The following is a 20,001-nucleotide window of genomic DNA, read 5'->3' as shown; positions in this document are numbered from 1 at the left end:
CAGATCCTAGAAACACCCCTGCGTACACCTGACATGCGCGGGGCTGTAACTGGATTTGCTTCTTAGCAAAGATTAGTGAGGACAGCAAACATCGAGAGAATTGAAAACAGGCAGTTAATTTATTGTATTTACTGATTAGTAAATATGTTTGTTCATTAACTGGCCCCTGGCCTCCTGTTTTGCAAAGTGGCCCCTGGGCAAAGCAAGTGGAGTATCTCTGGTCTGCAGCCATGCTAGCAGCTCTGTGAGGCTGTACTTTGGAACAGTGATGCTTTGAAGTAAATGCTTACATCAGTATGCTCATAAGAACAATGCAAGCATGCTGATGTTTAGCAGGTTCAGTGTTTACCATGTTCACCAACTTAGTTTAGGGTGTTAGCATGTACATATTTGCTAATTAGCACTAAATACAAAGCACAGCTGAGGCTGATGGAAGCGTCATTGGTTGTGCAGATATTTGGTCATAAACCAAAGTACAGGACATATTTATTTTTGTACCTGATGCTAGATAAAAGCAATTCCCAAAGTTATTTTTATCATCCTCTGTGCAACATGGATATCTTTACAAACTTCATGGCAATCCATCCAAATGTTCTTGAGATATTTCACACTAAAAAACAAAATGGTGGTGCTAGAGGAAAAGTCCAGGGAACCAACAGAAAGAGCACCACCAGAGCCACACCAATAAAATGGCTAAAAAATTGTGAGACTGCATTGGAAATACTATGTTTCTATTTTTAAGATGTGTTTGTGTTCAGAAAACGGTTGGATTGTGTTTGCTGGATGTCGCATTATATCTTTATATCTTTACATTGGCCCTGATCTCTGTGCTCCACAGCACACAACAGGCCAATGCTTAATTCATTTTAAGGGAAATACAGGAAATGGGAGGCAACTGAATGTCTCCAGAACGCTTGCTCCCTCCTGAAAACTCGCTGTCAAAACAAGTCCCTAAACAAGCTTTTAGCTGTGATGGATGGAAGAGACATGACTGTACTGCATGGCAAGATGTAACCACACACTCCTCCTCCTCCTCCATTTCCCTGTGTTTTTCTGGTTCCGTCCTCTTGTGAAAGAGCCCTCACGCTGCAGTGGAAGGCTGGCTGTCAAGCCTTCATTCAGAGCCAGAGTCCGTGGAGGAGGGACACACAGGTTCACTGGCTGCACCTGGGCACACCTGGAATTTACTGACCCCTTTCTGCATGGGTGTTTGTGTGGTTGCTTTTATAATGTTGCTGTATTCAGTTAACCAAACTGTCCACCAGCAACAGAGACTGGTAATTTTGAAAAGTTAAAAAAACGTAGATGAAAGCTGATATTTGTGCTCTCACAGGCTGTCATTAGCCCATTATTCCTACATTAGATTATTCACACCTGTCAGACTCAAACCATTATTTTTGTGAGAGTTTATGAGAAACACTGCCCCCCTCTCACCACAAACTGATTTGGCACATAGTGTTCCAGTATTTGTGTGTGTGCGTACACTGTAAGCCCTTTGACATGCATTGACAGACACACACACCTTCTTTGACAAGCCACTGCTGTACTTTTCTCACCCCGACAAGAGAATACAGGCATGAATAAGGATTGGATTACAAAGGCTTTTAGCCCTGTAAAGCATTTTCCTGGCCACAATCTCTGGACCCGGGGATCCACTTTCCCTTTGGAGCGGCCCCAGGGTTATGATTAGAACCGGGGAGGGATGAGATTGGGTTGCTGGCTGCCCTTGTCTGCCGTGTGATTGAATGGCACTCGGGCTATTGTGATCCATAATGTAATGGTGAGTACCAGCACACTTCTTTTGTGGATTGTAAGTCAATACAGTTGAGTGATGTGTGTAGTCGATGGTGCAGGGGTGTTATGTGCACGTAACGGCTTCCACAGAATGACCTGAGGAGTGCATTAGCATTTTCAGATCCTTTCACTGCGCTATGTAAAATTAAAGGGCTGGTTCACCCAAAATGATAGAAAAAACATTACTCACCTTCTGTGCTTCTAAGCAGTGGTGCTCCCTGATATTTTTAATAGGGGTGGTCAGATGGGGCCACTGAAAATCTTGGAGTGGCACACAAAAAACTAAAACTTTTAGGAATTAGATAAAGCAGTTGAAGCATATAGGCTAGTTGAAAACTATGTCACTATGAGAGTTAAGGTGTCGTATACTGATATTCTTTAGTTTCTTATTTTATAGTTAATGTTACTAGCAATGCCCACTGAAAGTCTGAGATTTGGATCATCAATCGGTGACCCATCAGTTTCTTGACGCTTGAGATTCCTTCAAGTCAAGCTGTCTTTTTTTGTTTGTTTGTTAATTTGCCATTCAGTGTGCAGTGTACTTCTGGGAATGTTTCAGTCCCCAGATTTAGCTACAGAGTAGGCGCTCCCCGCTTTCACATTGCTCCTTTGTACAGGCAGCTGCAGACACAAAGGCAGCTGCCTAGAGGAGGAGAGGCTTTGCCTGGTCATGTTCCAAGTTAACGTTATCTTCTGCCTTCTGCATAGGAGTGTTACATTTACAGCCCACACCAACTTATTACAACACAGTCTCTGGCTTTTGTGTGATATCTAGGGTCACATTTCTGATCCGTCGTTAGCGTAGTTAGCTCGTTTACTTTATTACACGGATGTCACTGTCACCCTGAAAGTCTGCCAAACACCATTTGAATTCTATATGGAAAAAAGGAATGCATAGATCAATATTCGTATTGAACAGCCAAGTCTAGTTTGACTGACTTAATTCTCAGTTGGGTGCAGCTCTAAATGTTACAAATGATCTGATGTCCATAGACTAATACTGTTACTGTTAACATTTTGAGTTCCACAACAATCCCTTTCCAATGTGGTATGTATCTGTATATACAAATAATAATTAGGCGATTCATTGTTCTTCAGATAGGCTGGGGTTTCTTAAAAAGGCACGTTAATTGTAAGGAACAAAACATTTACCAGGAACTAGCCTTCTCGAGTTTACCATGCAGAGGACTCTAATTATTTTAGAATTTTTTTAGCAGGGGGGAGTGATTGTATCAGGGCAATGGTGACCTCCCCAGCACCACTGTCTAAGGACCCCAAATGAGAGTGAAGGGGATCCACTAAGATAAACATGAAAGTCAGTTATACTCTTAAATTACTAATTTGCCTCCTCGAATGGCTGTACATTTGTTAGACCCTTGTTATGGGTTGAAACATTAATCATGAAAAAAAGGAGAGGTCTTAGAAAGAGCAACAGAGGAGAGGCCTGACTTCCAGTACAGACATTAAAAATAAACTAACACAGTTATTCTTAGACATTTGGAAGCTGGTATCAGGTGTTTGATTTTGTGTTTCAGTGTGGAGCTCCACTGTGCTGCCCTGACTCTGGTCTCTCAATTGGTGGTTCAGCTGGTGAACTCTAACCCTCAGGTAAAGTCTGACTATATGATCTCATAATATGTCACCTGGCAGTGAGAAATGTGTTGGCAGCCTTTGGTTAAAATTACAATTCACTAATGTAGAGGAAGAAGATATTGGCTGTTACCACGACCCATCAGTCCAATGCTGTTTCGTTTTAACTTTTTCTGATAGCTTAGTATACTGCTTACTGCCCTCACTGTGGGGCAAGTTGTCACCTTTTCAAAACCAGTCACCTAATGGAGATACTGGACACTCATCCAGATCATTCTATGCAACCAAAGTAACATTGCCGACTAATTGATTTGCTCTTTAAACTTATACATGTTTGTACTTTTCTGATCAATCCATACATTTAGGGAGCGAATGCAGTGACTTGTTTGGCTCAGTGGGGGGCGCTGGTGTGCTCATGCTGCAGCGAGGAGCAGCCAGTGGAGGTGAAGCTGATGGCTGCCAAGGTGTTGGTCAACTGCACAGGAACTGTACTGACCAGCCCCCATCTGCCATTGGGTAAGTCTCAATTATGGAGGAAATGAGGAGATGTTTACATCCCAGGCAGCCAAGATAAATGCTTTGATTCGAACAGAAATGTGTTGCAGGGAATAAAGCAAAAATCTTTCAGAAATCTTGGATCCTGGATGTCAAATGCCTCAAGTTAGAATCTGTGTGTGTGTGTGTGTGTGTGTGTGTTTGTCAGGTCTGTCCACAACAGTTTCTCTGTGGAGGAGTCTGTTTACGCTGCTGCAGGATGAAGACCAGGACGTCCGAGATTCAGCCTCTGACTTCATCTCCAGTGTACCAGCGCCTCTGCTCAGTACAGGTACACACTCAAACACACACACACTCACAATTATTACACACTAACTAATATGCCATACCTGCTCAGCACACAAACACAACCAGGGTTACACACACGATATACACGTTTGCTTACTTGAGATTTACGTGCTCACTCGCTTGGACACAAACATACCAAAGCAGCATAAGACAACAGTGACAATTACTGAAATATACACACACACTTACATGTAAAAACATAGAGACACACACACATAAAAACACCGCAAACACATGTTGTTTAAAAGAGTTGATGACATCATTTCGTGCTAAGGGTTGGGGAGTATTCCTGGAATGAAGGGCGCTAATTCTAGTTGGGACGCAAAGTGAAAAGTGTGTGTTGGTGTGTGTGTGCGTGTGGTTATGCGTCATTGTTTGGTGAATGTCTGAGGTCTGCTTTCTTGCAATTGTAAGATGACAGGCAAACCGATTCACTCACAAATACCTCACGTATACACACACTAATGACAGTCTTACCCCCATAGTAATTCTCTCTCACACACACTCACACGATCAGAGGACTGACAGCTGCCAGCTCTCAAGTGCCCCTCACAAACAGTCATAGTGCGACTTCCTCTCCCTACAACACTCAACTTCCTGTATTTTCCCAGCTTTTCCTCCAGGAGCCACCCTTATTGTGTCTGTCGCCACTGATAGTATCTCATAACATAACACGAGACGGCGAAACATCTCAGCAGAAGTCTCCGTAGCCCCTCATGACAACGCTGTTCATGGATGGGAGGGCAGAGTCATGTAGTCCAGTAGTTATTTTAGCTAAAAGCTGAAATGCACTTTTCTTTTTTGGTGGCCACATTTTTATTTTACGTGTTACTTTTCCTTAAAGGCAGAGCGTGATTCATGACTTGAATGTCCAGGAAACCAATTAAGATTCCTGAAAGTGTGTTGAAGCCAGGATTTTACTGTGTGTGTGTTCTATTATGTGTTTATGTACATAAGGCCAGACGGGGTCAGATAAGCTGTCAGCTAAAAATCAGATAGGAGCTCAACAGCATGACTAAGACGGAGAGGTTTTCTCTACAACAGGAAAGAAACACAATAGGCATAATTGCAGAGTGGGTGTCCTTATGTGTGGTGAACAGAGTGGGGGGATCCTCCTTTGTCCATCTATATTCATTGCTCATTTGGAGATTACAGTTTCGTGTGTGTGTGGGGGGGGGGTTACTTACCGTAAACTGGCACACATTTCCTCCTGGACGCACTGTGTCTTCACTGCGGGAGAATGAATGTGAGCATGTGACTTCACTCTCCAGCCAGGCCTGCTCAAAACCTACTTTCGTGGAAATTCATGAAAACTGCCCTGAATTCCTGCTCTATTTTAACATATGTCGTACGCACAGCAGGAATGTAGCGAGATGAAATGGGACGGTAAATTGGTAATGTTGTATCAAATGAATGAGTGACTCGGGCCAAAAAAGTTGAATTCCTCATGTAAATGAAAAACAACAGAAAAACCCAAAAGAAATCACATCCCACTGACTATAAAAAAACAAAAGCCTTCAATTGGAAAAATATGTCATCTTTCTACTTTGAGTGCTTAAACTTAAGTGATGTTTCTAAAATTAAATACACGACATGGAGCTGGGAGGACATTTTGGTACTTGGAGAGCTATGGCATTTAATGAAGTCATAGTTGTATGAGCGCTCGTACTGCTGTCTCTAGGAGAACATTTCTAAGTGTTTCGCTCTGTGTCACTGCGCTAATGAGTTATGTTAGAGTAAATGGTAAAGATATTTGAATGTTTTTTTTTTTACTGTTTTTTTTTTACTGTTGTTAGCCCCAAAATAAATTCTGCTACAAGTCATATTTAGGAAAGTGTTTTTCGACCATGGCAGAGACGTGGGGTTCCGGTAGTGATCCCTTTTGCTTGGTGACCTGCATAATATCTCAGGTCAGCACATTAACGCTCTGCTCTCTGAGGGCCAAGGAAATAGAATTCGAATAGCCTGGCACGCTTTTCCACACCATAGCTATAGCTATATAGTTCAACACTGTGCCAATGGAAAAACAACATTACTGCGTGTTTGTGTGTATACAGGTCACTGTGAGTGTGAGTGTGTGTGTGTGTGTGTGTTTGTTTGTGTGTATCTTTCCCGTCCCTGCAGGCCAGTCAGCCAGATAGTCTGCCTACTGTGTGTGTGTGTGTGTGTGTGTGTGTGTGTGTGTGTTTTATGACCTGCCATTGCAGAGTCAAGTATCTGAGGTGTTAGCTGCGTCAGATGGAGGCGACGACTCCTGGCCCTTTGATATGGAGGACAGGCAGAGATGTGGGAATAGGGATGGGTCCTGCAACACACACACACACACACACACACACACACAAAATGCAAAACACTTACCCCCCTTCGGGAAGGAAAGACATTTAAGTGTAGTTTCAATGTTTAAACTTGCTGTTTTGCTGCTCTTGCTGGATGGTATAAACTGCAAGTAAACTACATGTGAAGCTAAATTACAAATTCAGCAAAGCAGACGATTAAATTAAACAATCGAAAGACTGGAAGTCATGTCTTTTAACTTTCTTTCTGAAACTTAGATGAGACTATCAATACCATTCTCATGTCTAAAGCCAGAAGGCAATGATCTTAGCTTAGCATAAAGACAGGACACAGATAGAAACAGCTCGCCTGGCTTTGTCCAATATATTAATCTTCTCATCTGTCTCCTTCAAGTTCTGAATATTCTTTCACCGTTAAGGAAGAAAAGGACTCTCGTTGCCTTTTAATAAAGTGTGTGAATGCTTTGCGACATTTTTGATTCATGTAAAATAGTTCAGTGTTCCTCTGACAAATTCATCCTTCGGTTTTAAACCAGGTTAAATCAAAGTAAATTGGTTTAGTGTGTGTGGCAGAAAAATTTGTGCAAATTTACATTAGGTTCGTTGAAGTTCTTCTGTGAACCACAATGGAGCCATTGTCCTGGACAGGAAGAGCAAATCTAATTTAACCCCATCCCACCCTCCAAAACCCCCCACCAGCATCACCACCACCACCACCACTCAAATACCTCCAGGCTAATTGGGTCTGAAATTAAACTCCGCTCACCCTTGTTGGACCTCCAGCACTGTGACAGACTCGGGGCAGGTACAGAGGGATCACTTTATATATAGAGCACAGAGGGATTTGGATTGGACGGCAGTATGTGAGAGGGCAGTGATTAGAATTCTGATTGGGAAGACAAAAGGGAAAGGAAAATGGAGCTACATAGTAATCCTCCACTTTTTTCCCCAAATTATTTCAGACTTTTATCATACAAAACATGAAGTTGTGACAAATAGACATGACAAGACAAAAGTACAACAAAAAACACAGCTAAGTACAGCTTGACTTAAAGTTAAAACAACATTCTGTATATATGATATATATCACCTCAAGTCAGGGATGCTGGACATTATTCATGAATTTTGTATAAGATTAATTTACTAATTGAATGATTCTTAAATTGTGTTAGCTAGTATTAATGGCACAGGAATTCAAAGTCAGCAGACTCTTATCCCAAGTATCTTCTGTTGTGTCAACCCTCTGTTCTGTAGCCTTTCTCAGATTAATAGTCAATAGATTCATTAAAACTAAGTACCAATTTCGATATCAAATGCCTGGAATTTTTTAAACATACAATTTTTAAAAAATAAAATAAAATAAACATATTCTAAACAGAAAAGGTTTGAAAATATGGGAGTATTGCTTCTAACATTATTTTGTGTTGGTAAATAATGCGAGAGCTGTTTGTAGGCAGATTTTACTACCTACAGACGGAGCCAAGCTAGCTCACCTTTTTCTTTTGTGCCATGCTAAGCTAACATGTTTACTGAACTGACCATAGACTGAATAAAATAATGAACATAGCCACTTTGACTTCATCCACTGGTTTGTGGACTCCGTTTTTGAAGCCATGAGTTTGGCATTCAGATAGTGGCCATGTTGGATTTTTGTAGCCAGAAGTGACCATATATGGACGTGAGGGTAGAGAGAACCCCAACGCTAGCTTCTAGCTAGGTTAGCATAGTGCCTTTACAGTCAGTCGGTTAATTGTGATAATACTAATACGGATGCTGATCTTCATGAGCCATTAAAACAGTGTACCAGAAAAAGAGAATATCCAGCTCCTTAGACGGTCCTTTAGTACAATCGAACACTGAACAAAAATTTTTTGGTGACCAAAATGTTACAATTAATTTTCATGACCTGAAAATGCTGATACTGACAGCTACACCTACACCTACGCTCTGTCAATCTGGGGTTACACTATGGTTACGTTACCAAACCAACACTGTTGCTGCGGTAACAACTTGTCAAAGGACAGCACCCATCTGTCACTCACAGTGGCCACGCCCTTAATTATATAACTGTAAGCCTACTGTAAGCCTAACAATTTAACGGATGAGTTATATATAAATTAACCCCCGTACAGTTGTGAACAGTAAAATCAGCTATTGAGACCAAAACCTGTTTTTGTATGCGCTGTAAACATGCTTGTGTCTGCTGTAAAGGTGGGCATTTTAACACGGGGTCTTTGACGACTGACTCGCTTTTGGAGCCAGCCTCAAGTGGCCATTGGAGGAACTGCAGCCTTTGGCACCAAGACATCGCTTCATTTTTTAGCCGGGAAGGTTGCCGCTTGGTATTTACGAGTGAGTGGTATCAATCTTGTCCTCTAACTCTCTGCCAGAAAGTAAAAACACTTGCTTTCTTCAACAAAACTATTCCTGTACATGATGCAAACTCTCCATCAATATATGAATCTTTAATTGTTTTCAGTCCCCTGCCTTTCCTCCTTCCTTTTTTACATTCTGAAGTGGTGTTTAGCTCTGTAAAAATTACAGTAGTGACCTCATACACTGTGCTGACATGCCCATGATTTCCAGGCCATTCTCAGTGAACCATTATCACCCAACTTGCCCGGAGTGACCTACTTTGTTTACTGTAAAGCCAACAAATGCCTGGTCAGAATATGCCATTCATGTGTCCTTCCCCCCTGTTCATTCATTTACAGTGGATGACGCACATGAATGGAAGTGAAAGACCTGACAGGGCTGAAGGACACTCATTAAACAAACCTCGTCCTATTTTAGCACACTACTCGCTCAACCATCAAACCTGGTGTCGTGTTGGTTTATCATAGACGAATTGCTAACTTCAGCAAAGTGTCATGTACCACTAAGTTGAGAAGAACCAATAAAATACAGAAGGAAATTGGAGGCACTTGTTGCTACTAGAGAATTACTCAACTTTTGATTTGCAGCTTAACATTTACTTTTGGAATAAATAAGGTGTTATTTCACCATCTGGTGAAATCACTCAAACACAAATGTTGCTTTTGCAGCTTTCGCCATCTTCGACTGAAAAGGCAACATGTGGAATGAGATTTTAATTATTTGGTTGTGTAAAATAAAGTCACATGTCCGCAGTAATGACTGGTGTCTGCAGGCTGTGTTAAAGTGTGTCTACATTGTATTCACTGCAGCCTACAGCTGTGGGTTGTAACACTTGATTGTGATGTGTTTTAAAGATAAAATAGGAGTGCAGAGTATCTTGGTGTTGCTATTTCACAATCGGCCTCATTATGCATCCTCTGTGATTGTGAAACAGTTAAAATCAGACCTAGATCTCATAGTAGTTGTAGGTTGCTCAATGTTTACTTTCTCCCTTGTGCAGCTGATTTCATCAGGATAGTTAACACAACTATGCATCTTGTTGCATAAATGTGCTGGTACTTTTAACATGTTGCTGTCATGTCTAAATAAGTCCCTGCATTACTTTAATGTAAAAGTCACGATGCAGTCTTACTGAGACCAAAACTAGTAACATTTCTGTATCTGAAGTCTGAACAAAATCAAAAGCATACTGCAGCACCGGGCCAATCTGCACATACAGAAATTATATGTACTGTATGTCTTAATCGTCTTTGTAAGACCAGTTTATCTCTCAGTCATCACCTCTGTTTGTACAAAGAGATTAAGGGTAGTTGAGTAAACCACAAAACTGTGCGAGCGAGCCAATCAGGTGACGCTGTATGTTAAACATTTTTCAGTGCAAGTGCTCAGCATGAGTACTACAAGCAGACGTATCATTTCTTTTGTGGATCTGGAGAAGCTTTCCAGATGTAAAAAATGTAACCCTGATTATGTCATTGAGGATTTCATCTTGAAAAATGATATTGTGTTACATTATGGGAATGGTAGGATCCAGATTTTTTGTTGCTTGACCTGTACTAGGGGCTAAAAAATCAGGATATCTTGTTCTTTGGCGCTTCAATTGTCCCTTTTTTTTTTTTTTTTAATACCCTTCTACATGTTTTATGCAGTAAGACTCTGCATTGTTTTTATAATCTCATGTCACATAAATTCACTCAAGCCCCTTTCCCATCAGACATAAAACCCACTAGAACTCCTTACCATCTCTCTTTTGTATGTAATGGGAAAGGTTACAATCTGAAATCCCTCCTGGGATAAATGACTGCAGTAGCCACAAGTGTTAATCGGCACCGGCTCCAATCAGCAGTGATGGAAATGTGACACCCAGGTGGACAAGCTTATGAATCTGTCTCCATCCAAGCAGCGCTCGACATTGTTCCAAATGAGTCTGCACCGAGTTTGAAAGACAGACTGAATATGTAACAGATATAAAAAGAAGTAACCACTGTAACATTATCACTGACCTCCATGCTGCTTTCTGCTGTTTACTAACCCTGTTTTCTTGCGTGTTTGTGACATTGAACTTTACACATTAGTAAAAACACATAAAGGCATACTTGTTTACTACAGAGCCGTGGACATGGCTCGTGTCTCCTGGTAATGGGAAAGGAGTGTAATGCCTATTTTTGGCGGGTTTTCCCATATTTAAAAAAACAACAACACATGTATAGGCTGATTTTGGTGTTAAAAGGGTATCAGTTGCTATGAGTTGTGTTGCAACAAACACAAGCAATTTGAAGAGAATTTATAGGCAAACAACCAACTTTTACCAATAAAGTCTCAGCGCCTGCAGAACATAACAATTCCCTGTAGGTCCTCTTTGATTTGTGTCTCATAGGAAATGAAAGGACCACAGGTAACGATGGTGTTTCCATGACAGAGACAGCCTCTGTTGGCTCCCTGTCGAGGCGCCCATTGACTTGTATTTGATCCTTTGACTGAACTAACCACTGACTGGGCTTCAAGACAAATGTTGCTATAGTGAGCTCGAACTACCAGCATATTCTCAGACCATTATTTTTATGGTAATGCTCACCATTCACGTAGTTTTGTACTATTTTCATGGTAATGGTTCCTGTTGATGTTGTAGTTGTTGTTGTTGTTGTTGTTGTTGCTGCTGCTGCTCTTGGTCTCCACACTCTACTGTTTCTCGTCAGCAACCAGAGGAAGTCAGGGCTGTAAAGTTTGTGTTTTTATTTCACACCTCTCTGTTTCACACCTATGCTTCCTTGTGTCTCGGCTCCACTGCAGCGTCTGTAGCACACACTGTATGTGCCATGTGAGTGGAAGAGAGTGTTTCCTTAATCTTTGGTGAAGGTTAATGTTGTGGGTGTTGTTGCTGCTGTGGAAATTTTGTCTTTGTCAACTGTCGGTTTTTGCACCTTAAAGTCTTGTTTTCACACAAGCGTTATGCACTTCTAAGCTTAATAAAATGGATTTTCAGAAGTCCCAACTCCCCATATGATTTTCATGGAATAAAGACCTGACTGTGGGGCAGAGCAGGTGTAGCTGAGGGACCCGTATGGTGGTCTGTTGGCAGGTTAAAGCCTCCAGAAGAATGGGTGTAGTTGAGGCAGTTAGTTGAGGTTGGGTCTTCTAACCCAGATCCCTCTGATGTGGGTGGCTGAGCAAAGGAATGAACCCCCAATACAGTGAACATGATGACGCCAGTGAGTGGAGGAGTGTGGGGCGGGAAGTGTTTTCTCTCATTTCACTGTCCTGACAGCCCGCCGAAACCCCCACCCCCACCACCCACCTCTTAGCCTCCCCCTCCTCAATGGGACATCTGACACCCCCCAGCTGCAGAGGCTCAATGAGGATTTACTGAACAGCGAAGGTCTCTTCACTCTCTTAATTTAATTCAGTGACTTTAATGACACAAATGTTGATCAGACACAATGAGGCTGCTACAGTGTGCAAGACCTTGAAGTTCAAAAACCAGCTTACAGCTGACGTATTTGTAATTATTTATTGCACTATTATTGATAGTGTAGAATCAGTTCCACAGTTAAGCACATTCAGTTTAATGAGTCATTTTTACTGCATGGTTTGGTTCGACTCGGTTCATTTTTGGTATCAGGCTTTTCTCTATTTCATTTTCCACTGCGAATAGTAAGCACTCAGTGTCGGCGGGATTCTGAGCTGATTGCCATAGCAGTGCCACGAGAAACTGCTGTGACATCATCTTCAACATGACACTCGCTGGATCTTTTCATCAGCAACCAAGAGACCCGTCTCCACGTCAACAAATGCACAGCATACTTAAGTGTACGGCATAGTTTTGCGGGCAACAATTTCTTGAAATCTGGGTCGATTAAATAAAATAAATGTAGTCACCATTGACGGTAGCTTGGCTATTTAAAAATGGCGGGTTTGTGCAGGCCATCCCTAATTAGGCAAGTGATGATGTTTGTGATGGTTGACCAGACCAATCAGTTGTCTGCAGTGTTTTGACCTCACCTTCTAGTATTGGCTCAGCTGGCTTGGATTCTCAACCGAGGTGGTATGGAAAAAAATTACAAGGTATTATCCACAACTTTTGCTAATGGAAAATCCAGAAAGAGCGCATTAAGTTGAGTAGAGCTGTGCCAAACTCAAACTGAGATTGTTGCAGGAATATTTTGTGATGTTGCGATTTATGGTCAGTACCTTAAACCCCCACACCGCCACCTTTACTGTTTTAAAATAATTAACTTTTTAAGTTTGGTCCTGGAGCCTGACTCCAGGTTACACGCTAGGACCGAAAAATCTATTTCTGCATCACAGTACGCTACATGCAGTTCTAACTATTTACAATATGTACTATACATTAATTGTAATGATATACTGTAGTTGCTGTTAGTATACAAATCATTGTACTCCACTGGTTGGCACATGGCAATACAAGCAGAGATGAACCTGAATGAAACTATGACTTTGGAATTCCACTGTCATTTAAACTTAAAAGAGAAAGCAAAATCATGGAAGATAATTGTTGACCTAAGAAATAGTGGCTTGACCAAACTAACCCCACATCAAGGTCCTGTCACCAGCTTTTTCCAGAGCTTTAACCATACCACATGTTCTTCATCAGCAGATGGACTTTATACTTAAAACCTGCAGAACTAATGACATTTCCTTAAGCCTCGGCTGTACTCTGTATCTACTGCTAAGTAGCAAATGGTAATATGTCAACATGCAAAACTAAGATGACATCATACCGCTGAACACCACTATATTAGTATTTTTCATTGTTAGCATGTAGCCATGCTAGCATTAGCATTTAGCTGTAGTCACATGTGTGTGATAACATTATATAGTCAAAACCAGTTTAATTTAGCATGTAGTGTGGGACTGGGACACATCTTATAGTTATAGCCCAAGTCCATAACTTTAAGCTACAGATTGATTTGGCTGTTTGGATTTTGTGTCCACTTGAAAGGTTTCAGTGTTCCTCAGCAAAGATGATTGTGTGTGTGTGTGTCTGTGTGTCTGTGTGTCTGTGTCTGTGTGTGCCCGATGAAAGGCTCGTTATGGTTCCTGCAGATTTGCATATAAAGCACTTTCCAAAAATGTTGGTTGCCAGAGTCTCTAACAAGGCAACCAAAGATCTTAGGTCAGTTAAAAAAACCTTCAGAAGCTCAGAATGGTACAACTGTTATACTGTTTCCACAAGTGGCACAAGGTTAAGTTTTCCCCTCACACTCCTGCCCTGCCCAGCTCAAATGTACTATACAGTGCCAGTGGATGGAGTGTGTGTGCCAGTGGATGCCAACTGCACAACACACAGAGGCAGCCTAACCCCATCTTACTCAAACCCATTCATTCAACAACTGGCACTGATATTGTCTTTTGCAGAGACAAGATTGTCTGACATAAACTCCCAGCCTTCTAACACACACAATATCTACTTAGGAGTAAACTCATGCCAGCACATGTACTCACACAATACACACCCAACACGCATGCCACTAACAACATGAAAGACAATCCCCTTGAGAAACGCAGTATTTTGCGCGAAAAGCTCGAGGAGGGAAATCGCATTAAGCGATGTGTGAAACCTCCGTAGAAAAGTAGATAAATTGAATGCAGCTAAAATTTCCTATTATGTATGGGCTGTAAAGGCTTGACATCAGAGGCTGGGCTGTCCCAGAGAGAGGCGGCTTCTTGGTAAAGAAAGGAATTTGTCACTCAAGCTCCTAAACTCTTAAATCTCCTCTAATACGGTACAATCAGCAGCCTCTAATGTTCGCAGACTGGGTTTCCCTCGCCACTCAGACTTCAGGCTCTGCTCTGATTTTACGCCTCCTCTCTGAAGAGGAAAAACAATCTGGGTTCCCAACACTGTGTGTGTGTGTGTATGTGTGTGTGTGTGTTTTTTTTACTGTATGTGTGCCGATGGGGGTCTGTATACCTCCACCCACCCTCCTTCCTCTCTTCCTATAGTGGTAGTGTTTTGGCTAGTGTCTCTCAAAGCCTTTTGAAGTCTCTGGTGTTATCTGGGTGTCAGCTGTGGTGAGGATGGTCAAGGTGGGAGAACAACACTCTCACACACACACACATACACACAACCCTTGCTGCGTGGACAACTGGAGTCGTTAAATGAAGTCATACGTTATGTTTTCCCTCCGTTTGAAGTGAGTGTCCTTGCACTCACACTTCCTCCATGCACTGCGAGTACAGGCTCATGACAGGCCTGCCTCTGGATATGTGTGTATAGAAGCATTATGGCAACAGAGGACTATTTGTACAAGGCTATAAATAGCGAAACATAATTTATTTTGTCACCAAATGTAATAAAGACAGTCCACATGAACATCCCGTTCACATATGTGGGCAATTCATTCATAATTCCATTCATTAACACGTAAACAGGAAGTTAAGCGCAGCGTTTGCACTTACTGCGTGTGCATATTGGAGCAACGTGCAGAATAGTTTTGAATCCACTCATACACACCCTGATCGTGGTTGGTTATATGAGTTATAGTTTTGTTTCCCAGAAGGCCGTCCAAGCCCAGAGAAGACACACATACACACACACACACTCACACTAAGTTTGGATCCTACGGGCAGCCCTGCATCATTTAAACAGAGCAGCTCCACAAGCATCAAGATACTTGAGGGAGATCAGGTGAAGGCAGAAAATTGTTGACATACAGGTGCACAGTAATCAGTTTTCCTCTGTCATATTTTTGACCATGTTTGATAATCCTACAGCCTGAAGAGGTTTTTTCCTCCTTGTTTTGGGGCTTGCGGCGCAGTGACAGACACGCACACATTTTTTCCTGCATTTGAATTTTACAAAAAGTGTACTGTTCAGCTGTGGAAACGGACTTATTTAGAATTATTTATTTCAGTTTGAGTTTTAGTCAGACTTTGGAGTTAATTATTTTGGATACAGGAACACACCACCACACGTAATGGTTTTTCCTTTCATGCCAACGCATCACATGATACTCCATGGGCCGGGTCTATGACATGCACATCCACTCTTGTAGAAACTCAATTATAAACCTGTGTATACCGTACATGGCAGAGGAATCAAACCTTAGTAAGCAGGTTATCCTTAAACTTTAAGCCTGATAGAGGAAAACATGCTTTCTTTAATATGATTTTTAAAACATCAGGTGACTGCAGACTGCCAGAAAGAACTCAGCGTGACATACATTCATGTAAAGAGAGATCCAGCCTCACGCCACCTGATTGAGTGCAGGGTTCTTTGGGTCTTTTTGACTTCCTACTCTGTCTATTGTATAGTTTCCCCTCTTCTAATCCTAGCAAAGGCATTGTGGTCTAACCAGAGTTTCAATTTAGGCACTAAATAAGTCTTCTTTTCTAGTGCTCTGGTGCTCTGATCTAGTGTAGCAAGTGAATATCAGAGCCAGAACTTCCTCTTCCATGCACTGGTCATTTTGGATATCTCTATAAAAAGATACTGAATATGAATGAGGATACATTTTTAAAAAGATAATATAAGGCTAACTTATCATGAGACAATAGCAGATGGGTTCCGAGGCTTCATTTCTTCCAATGCTTTCAGCATTTTCACTGGGTCTGTTTACCTGCCGTTCAAATGTGATACTCAGACAACCAATGGACTATAATGGGAACTTGGTTAACTTAGCTTGCTGACAAAATGAACGAATATTGAACTGAGAATATTTGAAACTACATTTGAAAGAAAAAAATAGAATAGGCCACGAATTACAAAACATTACACCAATAGAGTTAGCATACAATACATATTTTCCACTAATTCTGAACTGCATCAGTCCTCTGAAACACACACATTTCTCCATATATGCATCTGTAAGTAAAACAATCATATCAAAGGCTTAAACAGTCAGGTTTAATATATCACAGTGCTACAAAAGTTTCCTGGCATTCTATTTACACCTTACCAAAGTCTTTAGTTTAGTTAGTTAGTTTAGTTTATTTACTTTATTAATCCCCCTGAGGGGAAATTCAATGTTTTCACTCTTGCTTGTCAATTACACACAGGTCCGAAAGACACACACATGCACAAACAGGACCTATACATGCACAAAGTGGAGAGATGTCAGAGTGAGGGGGCTGCCCTTGGTCAGGCGCCCCGAGCGGCTGGGGGATTCGGTGCCTTGCTCAAGGGCACCTCGGCAGTGCCCAGGAGGTGAACTGGCACCTCTCCAGCCACCAGTCCACGCTCCATATTTTGGTCCGGATGGGGACTCGAACAGGCAACCCTCCGGTTCCCAACCCAAGTCCCTATGGACTGAGCTGCTGCCGCCCCATACCTTATACATTTCTTAAAATTTAATGGTGCCGCCTGATTTAGTAAATCAATGGCTAATCAATAGTTACTAAGAACTTATTAATGACTTCACTCTCAAAGGTTGAAATGGTTTAGGAACAGCTGGTGCAACCCAGTCCTGCACTCTGCATCTTCCTCTCACAAAACTTTTGTCTCCACTTTTGGGATTGTACAGTTTTGCTGGGGTTTTTTTCCCTCGGTTGTTTCCCTGACCTCTTACCTCAAAATGAGCTAGAGCATTACCTCATATTCCAGGGCAGAGGTCCTCTGGTCATTCCAAAGCTGAACTAAAGGTAAAACAATCACAAGTTCAACCGCTGCTCAGCTGACACAGTCACATATGACATGGTATCTGCAACAGAAGCTGTGAGTTGGGTAAGGGTTGGAAAACCTGACACAGTCACATGCACCAAAGCTGTAATTTAAATAAAGATGGTTTCTGATCTTTGAACATGCTTGTTTGTTCTTCATTCTTATTTTATGTGTTCATTACTGCTTGCTGTGTAACTGTAAACTGGATTTGTGTGCTTTAAATGTAAAAGACTATCTACAGGGTTAATATAAACGTGTGTACGTCTCTTCTGTCCACAGATGTGACAGGTGTGTCTGTGTGTCCTCCAGTGGCCCTGGACTCAGGCGTGGGGCTTCTGTGTCGGCTGTTTGAGCTGTGGGGACAGGTACCAGCAGGTGTCCTCGCTCTGACAGAATGGCTCCTGGGAGATGAAGAAGAAGCCAATGATGAGGCGGTTGCAGAAGAAGCTTCCAGTCTGGTGAGAAGCTGTCACGTAACTTTGTCTTTGCGACCTCGGTACAGATACATATTGACAGCTAAAGTTGTTACACAGTGAAACAGAAACATCACAAACAGTACAAAGGAACAGTGAGAGATATTTGCAAGACGATGATTTGTATCCAGTGAGACTGATGAGAGATGACCATGACGACTGCCGTGGTTTCATTTTCTATGGTTACAACAGGGATTGTTGATTAAGTATCAGGGTGAAACAAATAGGACTTTAATACATGAACTGTAGAATCACCACTAATACTTCTTAAGGCAGTTGGCAACAGTTGAGCCAGTGTTAAAGGAATAACCTTTTTAAAACATTTCATTTTTAACAAGTTTCACAACAGCAGTTGACATACTGAGTCTGTGATTTGCATTGGTTTAGCATAGTATTTACAAAGTGTGGAATCACAGTGACAGATAATACTGTATTTTATTTTCCTTGCCCTTGTTTTATTCTGCTCACAGTGGTAGTCAAAATAGCTGAGTGATTCAAGCCACCAAGGTTTCTGCTCCACAGCCACACACTTTGCTCAGTTGACTGTTCAGTTTTGGTTCCTGTTTAGTTGATTTTCTCTTTCTACACAAAACTTTGAAACTACCCTGTTTAACAGCTGATGGGCGTTGGGAGACATAACTCTGAGCAAAGTAACAAAATGTCCCGGGTACGGCCACTGCCAACTTGTGCTGGTCATTTGGAACCAGAGTATGCACAGTAGACTGTACGACCAATCATGAGCAGCACCACTGATCATGAGCACTCGATTAGCTCACACAGCTGTCAATAATGATGTCAAACCCTCCTTTTTTAAGCATCAAATAACTCATTGAAACCAAACTTCTAAGAAAAACGAAGACTTCAACAAACATCAGTGTGATAAGAACAACCTAAAATGACAAAAACCATGATTGGAAAAAAAAAACTTGTACTGCAGCCGGCCACCAGGGGGCGATTGAGATGTTTTGGCTTCACTTTTGGGAGCTGTCGTGTTGACCATCTGTATTATAAAGTCCATGTTGTGAATAGGCAACGTTTTGTTAGCATGTTAATCATGTAAACTTTTTCATTTGTCTATGTTATGTTTACAGCTTGTTCTGTTGCCCCCAAGTGGCCAAAAAGCCCCACAAACAATACTGATTTAAATCCACATCCCAGTAACCACACTTTCATTTTGCTTGTGACCAGGACGAAGAGGAATTCCTGTTCGAAAAGGGGGATCTAAACCTGTGGGCCGAGCCGGTCCAGTGGGTAAAGCTGCTTCACAGACACGTCGGCTCCCTCATCGTGACCTTTAGGCAGACCCAGGCCTCAGGAATCACAGGGCCGGACCAGGTCCACCAACTCCATACACTGTCGACTCAGGCCCAAGCCAAGACGCTCGGCTCCCAGCAGGCCCTGGACTCCCTCCCTGCCTTGCCCCAGTTCTCTTTAACTATGGAGCACGCCCGCCTGGTGCTGCGGCACCAGAGGGCCAGTCTGGCTCTAGATGTGCTGGAGAGGCTGAGGTAGGAGTTAGCAGCCATTGGCTCTTTTTTTTTTTTTAGGGTAAATTTGTTCAAATCAGAGGAAAAGTTAGCAGAAAAATGCTTCAATGAACCAAAGCATGGGACCACAGACTGGCTTTGTGGTCAAGTGTTTTTCATATCAAATCAAGGGAATGACAGATGTACATGTCTCTTACTTTGTCCTACAAATGTTGATTACCAAATGTGTTTTAATTTTTATGATTACTGTTCCTTAACGTCTTTTAAATAAATATATCTAAAATCACAGCATTTTTTTTTCTTTTTTTCCCCCAAAAGAAAGCGCATAAATTAGAGTGTGTTGCTTCTTTAATGTTAATAATTGCATAAAGAAGCAGGAAAGAGATAAATCAAGTCATCAATAATAATAGTAACACCGTGTGAATGTGTGTGCAGAAGCCATAACAATAACTCAGCCCGAGCTTGTCTAAAACAAGACTTGATGCACTGTTCTATCAGTGGGAATGTGTCATACGACAAACTTT

At 41.8% G+C, this 20,001-nt stretch overlaps 1 protein-coding gene across 1 annotated transcript in view; it reads left to right on the top strand.

The window, feature by feature from the left end:
- thada (THADA armadillo repeat containing) overlaps nt 1-19,762 on the top strand; it is a 121,786-nt gene extending 102,024 nt beyond the window's left edge. The window contains exons 34-38 of the mRNA XM_050071470.1: nt 3,330-3,402; nt 3,750-3,900; nt 4,088-4,210; nt 17,797-17,975; nt 19,179-19,762. Coding sequence (XP_049927427.1) covers nt 3,330-3,402; nt 3,750-3,900; nt 4,088-4,210; nt 17,797-17,975; nt 19,179-19,502 — 850 coding nt within the window. The 3' untranslated portion in view covers nt 19,503-19,762. The remainder of the gene's footprint in view (nt 1-3,329; nt 3,403-3,749; nt 3,901-4,087; nt 4,211-17,796; nt 17,976-19,178) is intronic.
- Nucleotides 19,763-20,001: the final 239 nt, after the last annotated feature.

The sequence above is a fragment of the Epinephelus moara genome, chromosome 19 (assembly GCF_006386435.1).
Source record: "Epinephelus moara isolate mb chromosome 19, YSFRI_EMoa_1.0, whole genome shotgun sequence".
Lineage (NCBI taxonomy): Eukaryota > Metazoa > Chordata > Actinopteri > Perciformes > Serranidae > Epinephelus > Epinephelus moara.
Note: the sequence above shows the minus strand (reverse complement) of the source record. Positions and strands in the feature narration are given on the sequence as shown.